The 19,892-nt window shown below is 39.2% G+C and overlaps 1 protein-coding gene across 1 annotated transcript in view; it reads right to left on the bottom strand.

Annotated features, from left to right (window-relative positions):
• Positions 1-410: 410 nt before the first annotated feature.
• The window catches only part of PGM2 (phosphoglucomutase 2), a 40,379-nt gene continuing 20,897 nt past the window's right edge, over positions 411-19,892 (bottom strand). The window contains exons 8-14 of the mRNA XM_047090860.1: positions 19,132-19,229; positions 17,851-18,031; positions 17,669-17,762; positions 16,108-16,237; positions 14,858-15,047; positions 7,816-7,949; positions 411-1,795 (exon numbers count right to left, since the gene is read on the bottom strand). Coding sequence (XP_046946816.1) covers positions 1,693-1,795; positions 7,816-7,949; positions 14,858-15,047; positions 16,108-16,237; positions 17,669-17,762; positions 17,851-18,031; positions 19,132-19,229 — 930 coding nt within the window. The 3' untranslated portion in view covers positions 411-1,692. The remainder of the gene's footprint in view (positions 1,796-7,815; positions 7,950-14,857; positions 15,048-16,107; positions 16,238-17,668; positions 17,763-17,850; positions 18,032-19,131; positions 19,230-19,892) is intronic.

The following is a 19,892-nucleotide window of genomic DNA, read 5'->3' as shown; positions in this document are numbered from 1 at the left end:
CACGTGAGTGGCAGAGAAGTGAGGGTCTGTCCTAAAGTGTACACCTGGGGTGTGTTTTCACCACCTGAAACACCCCCCCACACATGCACACACACACATGCCAGCACTTCTATACTTTTGCCGGTGCTGTGCTCTGTGCCTGGCGGCCCTTCTCCTTCATCCCCAGCTCCTAGCTCCCCAACCCCCAGAAGCAAAGCAGTCATTCACCTCTCTTCCAGGCTTTCTCTGGGCAGAAGGGATCCCCCTCTCGCACTTCTGAACCCCGAGTGCTTTGCAAATGACTCCATTAGAGAATGTGTAAGCCTGACGTTTACTCACTAGCCCCCCAAACTGTGAGCATCATCACAGTAGGGTGATGTATTTCCAGAAACCAACTCCATGATGGGGTATAGTTTACAAGCTCCAAAAACTGTAGAGAGGATACAGACTTTATTTCTAGGGTGCAGTGTGAGACTACAAAACACTATAAAACAAAAATACATAACAGCTACAATGAAGCAGCTGACAGAATATATTGAATATTACAGATTTAAAAGTTCTGATAGGGCACAAACTATGTATCACTAAGACATAAAAACATTTTCCCCTTTACTTTAGAAAAAATGCCAATAGGATTGTAATTTTTCATCGTTCTGAGACTTAGTAAGCATTTAGGTTAGTCATAATAATAATGGGGAATCATTTGTTTTAAAAACAGAAAACCACATGAAATATTCAAAGTATATAAAGAACGGCTTGGTCCTGACTCATGGGGGCTCAAAGGGAGTAATTCTGGATGGTTTTAAGGCCATTGGTTATGAGAAGAATAGAAGGCACAGGTTAAATATAAACCTGAAAAGGAAATCTAATAGTTTTAGATTTTAATTACATATGATCAAAGCAAAACAAGCAAAGTCAGGCAAATAGTTAAAGCTTATAGTCTTTGTGCCTCAGTCCCAAAAATTACATTAACTTGTACGAAAGCAAACAACTGTACAATAAAGAACTTTGCAGTTTCAAATAACCAATTTTTAAATTCAAGATTTAAAGAGATAAAATTAATGTTAGTGTACTGAACAAAGATGATGAGGCTGTTTTTTCCTAGCATGTAAACACTGTACAATGATGGATTATTACAACTAAAAAGTTTTAGATGAAAAATTTTCTCTTTTTAAAGTATCTTTTGCTCCACTTTATAGGTTCCTGTTTTTCCCTAAACATGAACAGGACATTCAATTTGTTTATATATTTTGCTTTATAAGCAATTCATACAAATGTAAATATACATATACCTAAAAAGTGGTTATCCTATGATATGACAGCCCAGAATTTAGTAATTGTATAGGCTTTCTGGTGATTTTAATTATTCATAAAAAGAATGATAGAGAAGACACATTTGTTATTTATTCTAATTAAAGCATATGAATTACAGTACAGTTTTGAAAGTTTGCTATTTTTAAAATCTTCATTTTTTTAATCCAGGAAATGCCCAGGCTTAACCTTTTAATAGGAATTAAATTTAATTGGTTTCTTGGGTTTGGCCATCTTTTCTTTATTCGTCTTAAAGGTAAAAAAAATAGAACAATGAGGAATGTAGGCCTATTAAAAAAATATAAATACTTAGAGCGACCATTTAAATCATTTGGTCCTCAAAAATATTGCTTAATTAATCACCGGTAGCTTGATTGTAATTACGCCCATGGCTGATATATTTCACTCTGCCTTTGGTTGCAGGTTGTACTTTTGTGGCTGGAAAAAATGTTCCTCAATAGCACTGACTAGTTCATTGAGTTCCTTCTTCAGCTGCTCAGGATCACTGGAAGATAAGAGGGGAAATTCCAGGTCAGTGGATTATTCCAAAGTATATTTTAAGTTCTCCCTGCATTGGCCAAGTAACACTGAAATTTAACCTTAAGAGGAAGGCTAAATCAGACAAAACAGAACTCCAGTGACTTAAGCATGGGAATGTATCTGTTGACTTGGACAAAAAAACAAAACAAAACAAAACAAAAAACCCATGAGACAATATCCATTATTTCCCCCAAAGGCTTTCCCAAGGTCTCTACTAGAAATAAAATTGCCCCTTTGCATTTCTTACAAGAATTTTTAAGAAGCACAGTTTTTGCCTTAGCATCCCTGTAGGATCTGCAAACTTTGTACCTAACAGTGCAAAGAAACTTTATAACTTCAATTGTCATTCAATCCTGTTAAACTTTTACCAATGACCCCTCTGTTAAGTCCTCAGTCTCCCAGGATAGGAACGTTCCCGATGCAGTTTGTCTTCAGAATATTGGAAGCTAAGCAGCAGAGAATGGGAGCCTCCTAGTGGGCCTGCTAATCACATACCAGGCACTCAGTTCCCCCAGCTTTTCTCCTTATTCTACCTCCAGGGTCACAACGAAGTATAAGCAAAAATCCAGGGAACTGGTTCCCTCTAAGGAAACCAAACTTTCAAGCATGCGGGCAACACTCATTTATATGCAAACAATTGGAAGGTAGATCATGATAAAATGAATTTGTGATTAGACAGGTTTCCAGCAGCCCGTGTTAGGGTCAGGCTCCTAGCACGGTGCGTTTACTGGAAGGACTTTAAACCAAAAAGCTGAATTTAAAAAACCAAATCCTTCAATCCTAACTTACATGACTTCATAATCGACTGTCTTTAATATATGCAACTTTATCTAAATGGAAATGGTAATTCTTGTAATTAGTTAAGTTCATTGTTACACTGTGAGAGCTACTCGGTACAACTAAAACAATCCATTTTATTGCAGACATGAATTCTGGCTCTACTACTAGCTGTATGCCCTTCTTAGCCTCTCAGAGGCCCAGATTTCTCATTTGTAAAATTGGGATAAAGACTTTATCTTCTCAAGAGAGTTGTTGTGTAGATTGAGATAAATTATATAAAGCAATTAGCACAGAACCTGGCCCAAAAACCTCAATAAATGTAGCTGTCATTAAAATTATTTTTACCCCCACTGGTAACATACAAGGTAATTATGCTTCATAAATACACATGAATCACATTGGTTGTTATTTCCTTCTCCACAAATGTGTTTTGAAGAAAACAACATTTCTCAGGAAGGCACACAACTAAACAACTACTGTTGTTTTTTTTTTTAAACAATATACCTAAAATTAAACTCCCCAGTGAATACACAAACATAAATATATAAGTACAGTGTATGTCTCCTACTGGTTTTGTTTCTCTGTTAGAAGCTTGCCTGATATAATTGTTACCTAAATTGTGATATTGTAATCCAGTATCCAAGGATTCCAAGTATCCAAGGATTCCAGTATCCAAGGAATTCCAAGAATTCCTTAGAACATCCTTAGAGCATCCTTGTTCAGTTGTACTAAGGTCTGCAGCTTATGTTCAAATGGCTCAGGAAAAACCCCTGCATATACAATACAGGCACAAAACCTGCATATACAATAATATATGTGAGAGATAGCAAATTTTGCAAAATGTTAGCGACTGTTTAGGTTAGAGTAGGCTAACTATGGCTGGCAGTCTGTTGACAGCCTGTTTTTATAAATAAAGATTTATTAGAACACAGTCACACCTATTCCTTTGTGTGTATTCCTTCTTTCTGCTTTTGAGCAACAGCAGAACTGAGTAGTTGCGACTATATGGCTTGTAAAATCTACAATATTTACTATCTGGCTCTTTACCGAAAGTTTGCCAACCCTTGGTCTAGGCGAAAGGTATGTGGGCATTTGTTGAAAATTTCCAAAATAAAAAGTTGGACAAAAGACACCTACTGATCAAAAAATATTTTGATCAAAAAATATTTTAAGCAGGACTTAAACTTGAAAAGGATTTTCCATTCTAAAGGATGAGTAGGTTATGGAATTCTATGAATAAATGAAATTGATGATATAAAAGACAGCGATAATATTAAGCTGATCAGACAGTAAGGAAACCTTAGCCATGGCTTTATTGCTCTTGTACGTTAGGTATGCTGGTAACTTGCTTGAGCCCTGATAGCATATCCGTGGACTGACCTAGTGCCCAATGTCCCAATTAGTAAATTAGAACAGCATCTTGATGAATATAATAAAAGGACAATTTTTCTAAGTGTCTTCAGGAATTTGTAAACTAATATTTGAATTTAAGTCCACCCAATAAGCCATGTGAAAAATGTAAAATACCAGATCCTTAAACATTAAATAGTATTGTTATTATAAAGTTTTCCAAATTATTATATCTTCACAGAGAAATGACAAGGAAGGAACTAATATATAGAGAAAATGGATCTTTATTTTTTATTTATTTTTTTTTTTCAACGTTTATTTATTTTTGGGACAGAGAGAGACAGAGCATGAACGGGGGAGGGGCAGAGAGAGAGGGAGACACAGAATCGGAAACAGGCTCCAGGCTCTGAGCCATCAGCCCAGAGCCCGACGCGGGGCTCGAACTCACAGACCGCGAGATCGTGACCTGGCTGAAGTCGGACGCTTAACCGACTGCGCCACCCAGGCGCCCCGAGAAAATGGATCTTTAAGTTGGACTAATGTCCCCCCTTTTTTTTTTCAGAAGAAAGGCATAGAAATATGAAAACATTACGTGAGAGTGAGAATTACAAAGAAATGTCTGGAAAAACTCATACCCAATAGAGTAGCAAACAGCTTACTATTTAACACACATAGAAACAGTGATACTTGCACAATATTACAATCAAATGTTGGTAATACAGAATGCTTAGAAAATGGGAAGCTTTATGTGTTTGTTCAAGCTGCTTACTAGCTGAGTTTTTGCCCTTTCAGCACAAAAAGGTTTTGAATGGGAATTTGTAGCAAAATATAGGACACAGTCTATGACTTTTTAAATATATTGGACTATCATGATATTTGAGAGCCATTATCATGACTTTAACTGTTGACCTGGGTCTCTTATTCAGAAGAAGATTCAGGGCCATTTGGAAGTGGAATGCTATTTCCCTTATGATAAAGCAGTAAACATTCTGAGTTACCGTGTCCATGTTTTATGTTTTTGTTTTGTTTTAATGTTTCTTTCCTTGCTATCAGCAGTCATTTCTTCCTGTCCGAGGAAAGTCTAACACTAATAATTCTGCCCCCACCTCTCTAATTTGCTACATTTAATCTGCTACTGGCTGGCCAACTGAAGATGCTCAGAAAATTTCCTCTGCTTTTATTTCCACATAGTGCAAATTGGATTCACAAGATCAGAAAAACTCTGCAATGAGCAAGGCTTTGGTTGGGAAACATCAGATCCATGCTCCTGACTACAGTACTGAGCCCTGGAAATGTGACTAGTGGGACTGAAAACTGAATTTAAGTTTAATTAACTGACTTTCAAATTTAAAAGCTGAAATTTAGGGGCACCTGGGTGGCTCAATCAGTTGGGCATCTGACTTTGGCTCAGGTCATGATCTTGTGTTCATGGGTTTGAGCCCCGCATCGGGCTCTGTGCTGACAGCTCAGGGCCTGGAGCCTGCTTTGGATTCTGTGTCTCCCTCTCTCTCTGCCCTTCCCCCGCTCATGCTCTGTCTCTCTCTGTCTCTCAAAAAATAAAATATTAAAAAAAAAAAATAAGCTGCCATTTAATTCAATTATTGGAAAACTGAAGTATGTTTGGAACAACTTAGGTATCCAAATCTATTTTTTCAACGGTAAATTTTATGAACTGTTAATACATTTGACCCTTCAACAGCCTGGGATTTAGGGCATTAGTGACTCCCCCCCATTGCAGTCAAAAATCCATGATTAACTTTTTACACCCCAAAAAGTTCACTATTAATAGCCTCCTTTTGACTGGAAACCATACCATAACATAGACAGTCAATTAACACATATTTTGTTTGTTACATGTATTCTTGCAATACACTAAAAGAGTTATTAATAATAAGAGAAAATACATTTATAATATTATACTGTATTTATTTAAAAAATCCACATATTGGGGCACCTGGGTGGCTCAGTTGGTTGGGCATCTGACTTCGGCTCAGGTCACGATCTCACGGTGCGTGGGTTCAAGCCCTGCGTCAGGCTCTGTGCTGACAGCTCAGAGCCTGGAGCCTGCTTTGAATTCTGTGTCTCCCTCTCTCTGCCCTTCCCTACTCAAGCTCTGTCTCTCTGTGTCTCTCAAAAATAAACAAACATTGAAAAAAAATTTTTTTAAATTCCACATATAAGTGGACCTTCATAGTTCAAGCCTGTGTTGTTCAAGGGTCAATTGTATGGAACAAGTGTTTCTTAAAAAAATCAAGCATTTTAATTGAGATATGTGGTGAGTGTAAAATAGTAAATGGATCTTGAAAATGTGATAAAAAGTAAAATATCTCATTAATTTTATATAAATTATATATGGTATAATAACAATATTTTCATGTTAAGTAAAGTAGAATAAATTACTAAATTAATTTTACCTGTTTATTTTTACTATTTAACTTTAAAAAAAAATGTTTATTTATTTTTGACAGCAAGAGAGACAGAGTGCAAATGGGGGAGGGGCAGGGAGAGAGGAAGACACAGAATCTGAAGCAGGCTCTAGGCTCTGAGCTGTCAGCACAGAGCCTGATGCGGGGCTTGAACTCATGGTTTGTGAGATCATGCTCTGAGCTGAAGTCAGACGCTCAATTCACTGAGCCAATCAGGCGCCCCTCTTTTCACTGCTTAAAAATGCGTCTAGGGGCGCCTGGGTGGCGCAGTCGGTTAAGCGTCCGACTTCAGCCAGGTCACGATCTCGCGGTCCGTGAGTTCGAGCCCCGCGTCAGGCTCTGGGCTCATGGCTCAGAGCCTGGAGCCTGTTTCCGATTCTGTGTCTCCCTCTCTCTCTGCCCCTCCCCCCTTCATGCTCTGTCTCTCTCTGTCCCAAAAAATAAATAAACGTTGAAAAAAAAAATTAAAAAAAAAATGCGTCTAGTAGAAAATTTCAAATTGCATTATGTGACTCACATTTTATTTCCATTGCACAGTACTGACTTAGTCTTTAAACAATTTTTCCTGATTCTTTACTCTGAATGGAGAAGTGCTAGTTACCTGGGGGTTAAATGAGTGTGCAGGATCACATTTACACAAGCTAACTACATGCACCATGGTTGTTAAAGTTTAAGATGTTATGGTATTGCAAAGTAAACTCAAACCCTTTACAGAGGTCACAAAAACATGACCCTGAAGCTAACAGACCGTCAGCTTTTTGGAGGCAAGACTCCTTCTGCTATGGCTCTTTATCCTCCCCAGAACCCGGCACAGACTTATGCACAATAGATACTCAAAGATATTTGTTCAAGGCATGTACAGTGGAATGTAAATTATTGGGGCGCCTGGGTGGCTCAGTCGGTTAAGCGGCCAACTTCGGCTCAGGTTGTGATCTCTCGGTTCATGAGTTCGAATTCCGTGTAGGGCTCTGTGCTGACAGCTCAGAGCCTGGACCCTGCCTCGGGTTCCGTGTCTCCCCCTCTCTCTGCCACTCCCCTGCTCACACTCTGTCTCTCAAAAAGACATAAATATTAAAAAGATTTTTTAAAATTATTGTATCAGAGACAAGGAGAAAAAGAGAAAAACTCATGGGTGCTAGTCTCAAATTGAAGTATTAGAAAAAGGAAACTGTATTACTATTACTGAAATCTGGAATGAAATTTTCCCATACAAAGAAAGGTAGGACAGCAATAAGTAAGTAAAAATGAGCTCCTGTGCTCGGGGATGCTCCAAACAGCTGTTAATATCACAGTATTGCTGCAGGCTTTGAAACATTCCTAATTGAAGTACATAACACTGGCAAAGCAAAAGGTTTTACTTAGCACTTGTGCAGAACCAATTAGGAACTTTAGGGCACAGCAATCACACGTGCTGCCGTGGATATCATACCTATTTCCAGGAGGCGCACACAGTTCCGAATAGTACTTGATCTTGGGTTCAGTCCCGCTGGTCCGCATGGTGGCCACGCCCCCATTAGCAAAGGTAAAGGTGATCATTTGGCTGCTTTTGCTAGTAGGGAGAACCTAGGAATTAATTTACACGTTATACATTTAAATTGTAACATGAAATGTTCTGGCTCAAATAATAGTTTCCCCTGTATAGGCAAGAAAATAAATGCCAAGCAAATATACTGGTTTCAGAGAAAAGGATACTTTTGAGGAAATAAAAAAAAAAAAATTCTTCTTCTGAATTAAATACTAAATAATAATAATCATAAAATGATTTGGGGAATTAAGTAACTTGTATACTTGCATTTTACCTCCCTAGTCTTGTTAATTAAAGCTACTGAAGTTTTTGGGATTTTTTTAAAGATTTTACTTTATTTTTAAATGTTTATTTATTTATTTTGAGAGAGAGATAGAGAGTGAACAGGAGAGGAGCAGAGAGAGAGGGAGACGGAGAATCTCAAGCAGGCTCTGCACTGCCAGTATGGAGCCAGATGTGGGGCTTGATTTTACGAACTGTGGGATCATAACCTGAGCTGAAATCAAGAGTTGGATGCCTAACTGACTGAGCCACCCAGGTGCCCCTAAAGATTTTAAGTAATCTCTACACCCAATTTGGGGCTCGTATCTACAACCTAAGATCAAGAGTTCATGCTTTTCCAACTGAGCCGGCCAGGCACCCCAAAGCTACTAAAGTTTTACTAACATGGAAACATATTTCATGAGAAATTGATTTAAATAGATTGATAATATGTGACCAAAAAACCACAATAAACTAGACCTTATTTTACTTTGTAAAAAAAAAAACAGTTATATAAAGAGATCTTTTTAAATATAACATTTCTGGCAGATGTATTCATAGCTAATCGTTCCCCATACTCAGCTAAAATGACGGAACTGTGTGTGTGAATATACAAAACACAAGGGCAAAGAGGAAAAGGAAAACAGTAGTTAATTAGGTTGCCAACGATCCTGGGAGTTACAAAACAGATGAAGGGGCAGAATTGACCTGATGGAACACAGGACAATGACAGCTGAGCACCTGCAAGGAACAAACAAGACCCTGGTCAATGAGCTTTGCAGAACCCTGGCAAAGCTCACTACCTGGAGGCACCAGGCACTGTGAAAGGCAGGTGGGAAACAAAGAAAGGATGTGAAAAGACCTATCAGACCCTCCCAGATTCTCACCCTCTGCCCATGCAGTCAGGCAACCACCTTAATAGGAGATGGCTTAATTCTCCAGTATAATTGAACAAGAAAGGCTCAGGAGTTGGGTACACCAGGCACTGGTGTAGAAGGGCAGGATATGGTGAAAACAGAGAGCAACTCAGAGTCAACAACCTGAATACCAGCCGTCCTCCCTCCAGACTCCCAGGCAACTCTCCACCGCTGTCACCCATCTTACAGCCTTTAGGCAAGAGATCAGGGTGAGAATTAGGCTTCCCCAGATAGGGAGCCCGCCGTGTAAAAGTTAACTTGGCACCCAATCTCCTGAGAGCAAAGTTTGTCAGTTGACAAGGTTTGCTCACGTACGTAGAACTTCCGATCGGTTTTTGAGTGCCCCCAAATAATGAGGGATTACCAGACTTTGGGAAAAGACAGCTTAAAGACAAAATCCAAAAAACCTGAATAATAATAAATAATTTGGGAGATATAAAGACAATACAGGAAAAAAAGTCTACATTTTAAAAAGTTATAATGCCTGGCACAAAAACAGACACATAGACCAATGGAATAGAATAGAAACCCCAGAACTAGACCCACAAACGTATGGCCAACTCATCTTTGACAAAGCAGGAAAGAACATCCAATGGAAAAAAGACAGTCTCTTTAACAAATGGTGCTGGGAGAACTGGACAGCAACATGCAGAAGGTTGAAACTAGACCACTTCCTCACACCATTCACAAAAATAAACTCAAAATGGATAAAGGACCTGAATGTGAGACAGGAAACCATCAAAACCTTAGAGGAGAAAGCAGGAAAAGACCTCTCTGACCTCAGCCGTAGCAGTCTCTTACTCGACACATCCCCAAAGGCAAGGGAATTAAAAGCAAAAGTGAATTACTGGGACCTTATGAAGATAAAAAGCTTCTGCACAGCAAAGGAAACAACCAACAAAACTAAAAGGCAACCAACGGAATGGGAAAAGATATTTGCAAATGACATATCGGACAAAGGGCTAGTATCCAAAATCTATAAAGAGCTCACCAAACTCTACACCCGAAAAACAAATAACCCAGTGAAGAAATGGGCAGAAAACATGAATAGACACTTCTCTAAAGAAGACATCCGGATGGCCAACAGGCACATGAAAAGATGTTCAACGTCACTCCTTATCAGGGAAATACAAATCAAAACCACACTCAGATATCACCTCACGCCAGTCAGAGTGGCCAAAATGAACAAATCAGGAGACTATAGATGCTGGAGAGGATGTGGAGAAACGGGAACCCTCTTGCACTGTTGGTGGGAATGCAAATTGGTGCACCCGCTCTGGAAAGCAGTGTGGAGGTTCCTCAGAAAATTAAAAATAGACCTACCCTATGACCCAGCAATAGCACTGCTAGGAATTTATCCAAGGGATACAGGAGTACTGATGCATAGGGGCACTTGTACCCCAATGTTCATAGCAGCACTCTCAACAATAGCCAAATTATGGAAAGAGCCTAAATGTCCATCAACTGATGAATGGATAAAGAAATTGTGGTTTATATACACAATGGAATACTACGTGGCAATGAGAAAAAATGAAATATGGCCTTTTGTAGCAACGTGGATGGAACTGGAGAGTGTGATGCTAAGTGAAATAAGCCATACAGAGAAAGACAGATACCATATGGTTTCACTCTTATGTGGATCCTGAGAAACTTAACAGAAACCCATGGGGGAGGGGAAGGAAAAAAAAAAAGAGGTTAGAGTGGGAGAGAGCCAAAGCATAAGAGACTCTTAAAAACTGAGAACAAACTGAGGGTTGATGCGGGGTGGGAGGGAGGGGAGGGTGGGTGATGGGTATTGAGGAGGGCACCTTTTGGGATGAGCACTGGTGTTGTATGGAAACCAATTTGACAATAAATTTCATATATTAAAAAAAAAAACAAAACTGAGAACAAACTGAGGGTTGATGGGGGGTGGGAGGGAGGGGGGATGGGTGATGGGTATTGAGGAGGGCACCTTTTGGGATGAGCACTGGGTGTTGTATGGAAACCAATTTGACAATAAACTTCATATATTGAAAAAAATAAAATAAATAAAAAAAATAAAAAAATAAAAAGTTATAATGCCTATACTTAAGAGAGATAAAATATTATATACATAAGCAAAATAAAACCATTGGGACTACACCTAAATAAAAAGCTTTTGCACAGCAAAGGAAACCATCAACAAAACAAAGAGGCAACCTACTGAATGAGAGAAGACATTTGCAAATGATATATCTGATAAGCAGTTTATATCGAACATGAATTAAGAACTTACAGAACACCAAAAAACAAACGGATTAAAAATGGGCAGAGTACCTGAATAGACATTCTTCCAAAGACACAAAAATGGCCAACAGACACATGAAAAGATACTCAATATCACTGATCATCAGGAAAATGCAAATCAAAACTGCAATGAGATATTACCTTACACCTATAAGAATGGCTAAAATAAAAAAGACAAGAAATAACAAGTGTCAGCAAGGATGTGGAGAAAAAGGAATACTTGTTCATTGGTGGTAGGAAAGTTCATTGGTGCAGCCAATATAAAAAATAATATGGACGTTCTTCAAAAAATTAAAAATAGAATTACCATATGATCCAATGATTCCACTACCGGGTATTTACCCAAAGAAAATGAAAGCACTAATTTGAAAAGATATACGCAGGGGCGCCTGGGTGGTTCAGTCGGTTAAGTGTCCGACTTCGGCTCAGGTCATGATCTCGCCATCCATGAGTTAGAGCCCGCATTGGGCTCTGTGCTGATAGCTCAGAGTCTGGAGCCTGCTTCAGATTCTGTGTCCCCCTCTTTCTCTACTCCTCCCCCCACTCACGCTCTGTCTCTCTCTCTCAAAAATAAATAAAAATTAAAAAAAAAGAAAAGATATATGCACCCCAATGTTTATTGCAGCATAAAAATTAAAAAAAAAGAAAAGATATATGTACCCCACTGTTTACTGCAGCATAAAAATTAAAAAAAAGAAAAGATATATGCACCCCAATGTTTACTGCAGCATTATTTACAATAGCCAAGATATGGAAGCAGTCCAAGGGTGTATGTGTGTGGACACACACACACAGGAATATTATTCAGCCTTTAAAAAGAATGAGATGTTGGAGCACCTGCCTGGCTCAGTCAGTACAGCATGTGACTCTTGATCTCAAGGTCGTGAGTTTGAGCCCGATGTTGGGTGTAGAGATTACTTAAGAAAAAAAAAAAAAAAAAGAATGAGACCTTGTCATTTGCAACAACATGGATGGACAACATAGAGGGTATAATGTTAAGTGAATTAAGACAGACAAAGGCAAATATTATATAATTTCATTCATATGGAGAATTTAAGGAACAAAACAATGAACTAAGAAAAAGAGAGACAACAACATCAGAAAATATATGCTCTTCACGTAGAGAACAAACTGGTGGTTGCCAGAGGGGAGGTGGGTGGGGGATGGATGAAACAGACAAAAGGGGTCACGAGTACATTTACTGTGATGACAGCCAAGTAATGTAAAGAACTGTTGAACCATGACATTATTTAAAAAAAAGAAAAAAATTATATACATAAAACAAGAATAGGATGTTATTTTTATTTTTAAAATATTTTTATTTAGGTTGGCTCCATACCCAACGTTCAAGAACTCATGACCCTGAGATCAAGAGTCGCATGCTCCACTAACTGAGTCAGCTGGAAGCGTCAGGGTGTTATTTTTAATAAGTTGGACAATAAGAGCTAAAATTGTGAACAGAAGCACTGAAAATTAATGATGATGAAATCTCCCAAAAAGTAGGGCAAGAAGATATAGATGGACAGTAAGAAAGAGAGAAACAAGGAAAGGAGAACATTAGTCCTGGAGAGCCAGCCTCTAACTAAGAACTCAACAAGAAAGGGAGGCCGGAAACTCAGGGCAAGAGAATACTTGGGAAATGACCATGCAGCCCTCTTCTTTGACACAAAATTAAGAAAATTACTCAGAACTGAAAGAAATGACTCCAAAGACCAACAGAGACCCACCGACTACCCAGAAAAATGACTGAAAAAAGACCCATATTAAAGCAAATCACTGAAATTTTAGAACTCAGAGTTTTAGCAGAAAGTTCCTGAAATCTTCCCATAGAGAAAAAACAAGCTGCATGGAAAGGACTGAATCAGTATGGCATCGACATCCCTTTATGTGGCTCACAGCACGCCTCAACTATTTCCTGAAAGATCAGACCCTCCACAGCAATACTGGGAACTAAAAAATGACAGAGCACTGCTGCTTTCAAAACTGCGAGTCAATCAAATGTGAGGGTAGAATAAGATATTTCCAGATTTAAATGCCTCTCAAAATTTACCTCCTATTCACTTCGTTTAAGGAATCTACTAGAGGATATGATTTAGGAAAACAAATATAGGAAGAAGTCATGGGGTGTAGGAGCAAAGGACCTGACTCGGTAAGTGGTGAAGGACATTCCCAGGATGACGTGTGTGTACTCAACACATAGAGCAGTTGGCCCTGCCCGGATGGAGGGATCAGGACAGAAGCTGCTGGAAACAACACGGAACTGATAAAACAGCACTGGCATGTGGAAAACCCTACTGAGAGGTATCTGAAGGATGTGAGAAAGACTGGTGATAGTTACATAAAAATCCAAGCACACAAAAGAACAAAGCAACTATTAATTATAGGAAAAATAATTATACAATTTAGGGGAAACTAATCAAAGTACACTACTTAGCTAAGCAGGAAACAATAGTTACTAGTCATAATAATACAAGCACGGAATCTGATTTCATCAAATGTTGTGGCACATGCGTTTGCAAAGACAGGAGAGAAGGCGGAATAGTGAATGTAAGAAATGTAAGATTTAAATCCTTACCTCCATAATAGAAAATTAATAAAGTACAATGCTGAGAAGTCAAAACATCACCATATGAGCACATTATTTAGAAATCTGGTGGTAAGGGCGCCTGGGTGGCTCAGTGGGTTAAGTGTCTGATTTTGGCTCAGGTCATGATCTCACGGTTCGTGGGTTTGAGCCCCATGTCGGGCTTGGCACTGACAATGTGGAGTCTGCTTGGGGTTCTCTGTCTCCCTCTCTCTCTGCTCGCACTCTGTCTCCCTCTGTCTCTCAAAAATAAATAAACGTTGAAAAAAAATCTGGTGGTAAATACCAGGAGAAACAACTGAGAGGGAACATGGTTGTCTCAGCATAGCAAAGAGATGGCAGGGGCTGGAGCTGTCATGTTTCATCAGGACTCTTCCAAAAATACTTCTGTTTAAAAAAATACATTGTGTGCAGATGAGAATTTTAAAAAAAAGGTAACTAACAAGATGTCTAATATCTCATAAGGCTATTCTTACTCTCTTCCTCCTATCTCCTGCCTTTAGTTAGCAATACTCTTCGGCCATCTCTGAGCCTTCTTTTGACTCCAGTGGAGGATCCACATGATGTGAAGAATGCAAACTCATGCTTTATAGCTAACAGCTCCCAGACATTCAGAGAATAGGGTAAAACTAACCAGGAAGCAAACAACGGTTCTCAAAGTGTGTACCAGTAATATCAGCATCAGCAGGGAACTTGTTAGAAATGCAAATTCTTGGCCTCCGCCCCAGATCTACTCATTCAGAGACACCAGGGTGGGCTGCCCTACTCTTTCTATGTATTTTGATAGCTTATTTATAATAATGTCTGGATGCCTAAAATCAGCTTCAACTAACTCCATGATTCAATAAGTCAAACTATGCCAAGTATAATAGAAGGTAAATAGAGAAGTGTTTAACTGATAAAAGATATTACTTACAGCTTTTTTATCAGGTTGGCTATCATCGTAGCCGGTTGTAAGGTCTCTAATACCAGAAATTGCGAATCTGCCACAAGTTTTTGGATAATTATTCTTCCCATCATAGTTTCTAAGGTTTTCAAATAATTGTTTAATGGTGCCTTGATCATGGCAAATAAAATATGAAGCTTTGGTAATATGGTAGCCATACCTATGGAAACAAACACAAATCATTTTAGAAATTAAATAAAAAATTTATTAGAATAAAATAAGTAAAATACAGCATGGTGATTATATTTAATAATATTACACTATATGTTTGAAAGTTGCTAAGAGCATAGATCTTACAAGTTCTCATCATAAGAAGAAATATTTGTAATTATGTGTGGTGCGACTGTTAACTAGATGTACTGTGATGATCATTTTGTAATATATACAGATATTGAAACACTATATCGCATACCTGAAACTAATGTCAGTTATATCTCAGTTAAGGAAATACAAATATGCAAAATGAGGAACACATAATTCCACACAGTGTACATTTGTCAACCAGTATATTTGAAACCAAATGAAACAAATGCCATGAATACCTTCAAAGGAATAATTTAGCATAAAAAAGAGGTACAACAATTGACCCTGGGGATTGCCAAACTGCTCCCTGGCCTTTAGCCTGTATTTGTAAGAGTCTTACTGCAACGTCTTTATAAAGGCAGACCTGGGTCATTGCTCTAAAAACTTAATAGAGATTTCATGAACACCTTTAATCTTTTTTGACATCACACACTTAAAATCACATTCTTCAATTAGCTATTTCTGCAACTGATGCCCTCATTTGTTAAGGATTCGTGCGATCATGAATGATAATTACCATTACATGGTTAAGTATCAAAAGAAAAGATGATTCTTTATTTAGTTTCATAAGAAATAGAAATCATGGGACGCGTGGGTGGCTCAATCGGTTGAGTGTCCGACTTCAGCTCAGGTCATGATCTCATGGTTTGTGAGTTTAAGCCCCGCGTGGAGCTCTGTGCTGACAGCTCAGAGTCTGGAGCCTGCTTTGGATTCTGTATCTCCCTCTCTCTCTGCCCCTCCCCTGCTCATACTCCATCTCTCTCTCTCTCTCAAAAATAAATAAACATTAAAAAAAGAAAAAGAAATAGAATTCACAACCAAAGAGCATTAGAAAGAATATTAGTATCTCACACGTAGAACCATAAGAAAATATTTAACACTATTACTTCAATTAAACAGAATTAATAGACACTTACTCAACATAGATGGCCTTTAGCTGCTGAGACAAAGTCAAATTCTTGGTTGCTAGAAAGCTAGCCAACTCTGCGCTTATGACAGCGGCACTGACCCCATCTTTGTCCAGAACAAAAGGGCAGCACATATATCCTGCAGAGAAACACGTGTCATACACACACGCTTAGGAGTGAGTTCCTTTACAACACTGTACATGCACACACCTATATGCAACTTGCCCATCTCATAAGAGGTTGTACAATACGAATATGTGAATGCTTCCCATTTACCATTTTTTTTAAATTAAAAAAAATTTAATGTTTATATTTGAGACAGAGAGAGAGACAACCACAGCATGAGTGGGGGAGGGGCAGAGAGAGAAGGAGACACAGAATCCAAAGCAGGCTCCAGGCTCTGAGCTGTCAGCACAGAGTCCGATGCGGGGCTCAAACACGAACCACGAGATCATGACCTGAGCAGAAGTCGGACGCTTAAACAACTAATCCACCCAGGCGCCCCTCATTTATCATTTTTATATTCGAGAATCCAGGCCAATGTCTAGTGCATAACAGGCCTTCAAGATGTACTGGTTGAATAACCTATAAGGAGATTCTCCCTCCTAGATCAACTGTTCATTCCCTAGGTCCAGCCCCAACTCCTTCAGCTCACACAAAATAGTTTCCAGGTGCTCTAGTCAATGCTTCTTCTGTCTTCTCTGCATTCCAATAGTTCTTGTGAGTTACATCCTTCACCTTGACACCTAGCCTATGCTATCTTGAGTGTTTACTATCTAGATCGATGCAAAGTGCTATAGACTGAGGTCAGTGTTCATCCATTGCTTAACTGATATGCAATAAATATTTGAAGAACACATTTTTTTAATAGAAAGATAAGACTGACATTTGTGACGAAAGGGCAAAAGCTGAGCTATTATTAATTTGTTAAATAATATGTGAGCATCTGTGCTGCAGGGAATAGGTGAATCTTCTTATATAATAAGTATAAGGTATAATAGCTTTTACTAAACATGTAGCTAAAATATCCCTCACATAAACATCTGAATTTCAAGTTTCTACACCTAGCTCCCCTTTTTCCTTACATAAACTGACGAGCGTTTCCCAGTCATTCTGACTTGACTCGGGCTGTCCTTTTGGGTGACAGTCACTTTGATGAAAGCCCTACAACCAGGCCTTGTCTCTTCCTCTGGACAGATGTCTGCCCAGCATTTTTAGAACAGGAGTGAACCATATCAGACCTGGAGGTCAACACCACAGTTGAGGAAATACCACAACTCCCCCAAATACATGATTCCTGAGCTACGAGCATTCATGGGCAGAACATCACTGTTTTCAGTCATCCAGGGAAAGGATTCACTTTCTTATATTAATGGCTTGGCTTTTAAAGAGATATTCTTTTCAGCTGAAAGCATGTCTGAGATGCCAATTTTGGGGTAGGACAGTTCAGTGCTCTTTGAGCACCGGTGTGTTCCTGTTCTACTGTTAATTTTTTGAACCCAAATCCAAATCCCATTTATTTGCATTCTATATATTAACTAATGCTACAATCACTATTATGGCTTCTTACCGATAGCTTCTTCAAATGCAAATAAGACATTCTTCCCCTGGTCTATTAGCTGTCTGGCTCGGTTTCCCATCCACTTAAAGCCAGTTAGTGTTTCCTAAAGGGATAACCCAAAAGAGAAAGAAATGCCTTAGACCTCCTACAGAGCAAAAGAAATTTAAGAGCGAGTCCCAGAAACACCTTACCTCAAAGTGAAAGCCCTCCTTTAAGGCAATGGCTCGCAAGATTTTGGAGGAGACCGTGCTGGACAACATGTATATGTCTTTGAGGGCACTATGATCTTGGTTCTTTTCTTTCCAAGAAGTAAAAAGCCACCAGCCCAAGAGGGCCCCCAACTCATTGCCTGAAAACACTCTCCATTCACCGCTGAAAGAAAGAACAACCAATGCATTGCTGTGATCTTAAGACAGACACTGAAGTGACTGGGACGGGACAATTAAGCCAAACGAGGCCCAAAGCGGTTTCTATAAGAGTGTTCTTGTCACTCTTGCTTAAATAACTGCTCGAAAAAGTGTCACTTCACCACAAACATCTGAGCAGCTACTCTGTCTCAATCGGTTTGCTCCAACATCCCATCTTTGAAGAGTGACGACACATAACACGTTTATTTGTCTTTGTCAAAGGGTTTGGCTTTAAAGATGACAGAAATATGCTGCCCCCCCTTCCTCCCCTGCCCCCCACAGGATTATAGTGTGTGAATCTCAATTTTCGGTCTGGTCAGTATTGAGGTTCTGGGAGGTCAATATCCTAGTGTGTCTCAAGAGTGAGTTTGCACTAAAATGGTCAGGACACCACAGAACAGACGTGTGATTCATTTTCCTCTCCATAGTTGGGTGCCTAGCAGTACATCTTGCATTTTAGCATGTACCACCTTGCTTAACTTTCTAGAAAGTGATTAGAATTAAACCTGCTTGCTCGCTTCTCCCAAAACATCACGTGTGCCGTTTGACCTCCAAAACTGCTTGGACCCTGCCTGCTTTTCATCTTTTCCCTCCACTTACGTCCTATTCCTCTGCACAGACTCTATGGCCAAACTTGTCTTAAACACTGGGTACCCCAGTGCTATTCCTCTCTGGTCCGCTCGACCTGAATTCAACGTTTCCTTGAAGGTACAGCTCCTTCAGCAAACCCTTCAGTAAATACTGACCTGTAAATCCAGCACCAAACAAAGTACTTGCCTGCATTAGGAACTGAGTCATTAATTATAAAATTGATGATGAAACGAGAGAAGAGAAATAGTAATTTCAATTCCAAATACACCCTGGGCTGTTTACTCTGCCTTCTGCTCGCCAATCATCGTGTGGGCCCCAGAACTGCATTTTGCTGTATGTTAGAGGTTCAGTGACAGGAAGTTCCGTGAGGTGATGATGTGTACAATGAACAGTAAATATTTCCAGGAGCAGTTAACTGCTCAAGATGTCACCCGTTATGTTTGCTACTACATAGGTAATCCCAATCAATTGTACCTGTCCTGCTTTTCTGCCACAGCGAGTCTATCAGCATCCGGGTCGTTTGCTAAAATGATTCTGGCCTTGGTTTTGTCAGCCAAGGCAAAAGATAAGGTCTGAAAAAGTAGGAAAAGAAAAGATTATTTCAGTCAAGAACTGAGCATATTGCCGTCTTTAAAAACATTCAGTTCTTGAGGAAAAAAAAAACTTTCCCCAAACGAAGGCTGAGTTTTATTTCTGGAGCTGGTCTTGGCTGATCACGAATTACTTCCTAAGCCAGAGGTCAGATAATGGGAACATCAACACACGACCCACACCTGCCCGTGGGGTTCACCTCACATTTAATAGCGTATGTATGGCTGGACTGGTGTTTCTAGGCCTTGCCAAGTGATCGACCTCAAAACAAACCAAAGTAAGCCAATTTGCTGAATATCACTGTTAACCTTTAAAAAGGCTACAAGCGGGGTGCCAGTGTGGCTCAGTCGGTTGAGCATCTGACTTCAGCTCAGGTCATGATCTCATGGTTCATAGGTTTGAGCCCCACATTGGGCTCTGTGCTGACAGCTCAGAGCCTGGAGCCTGCTTTGGATTCTGTGTCTCCTCCTCTCCCTGCCCCTCCCCTGCTCTTGCTCTGTCTCTCTCTGTTCCTCAAAAATGAATAAATGTTAAAAAAAATAAATTAAAAAAAAGGCTAAAGGAACCATAATTTAAATAATTCTGCTTCATATTAGGAAAATTCCAGAATAAAAATATTAAGGAATAAAAAACATGTGATAAAT

Source organism: Lynx rufus, unplaced genomic scaffold, assembly GCF_022079265.1.
Source record: "Lynx rufus isolate CCGP_SWC_20201006 ecotype Redwood Valley unplaced genomic scaffold, mLynRuf1.p SCAF_3, whole genome shotgun sequence".
NCBI classification, from domain to species: Eukaryota; Metazoa; Chordata; class Mammalia; order Carnivora; family Felidae; genus Lynx; species Lynx rufus.
This window is presented reverse-complemented; position numbering and strand designations above follow the sequence as displayed.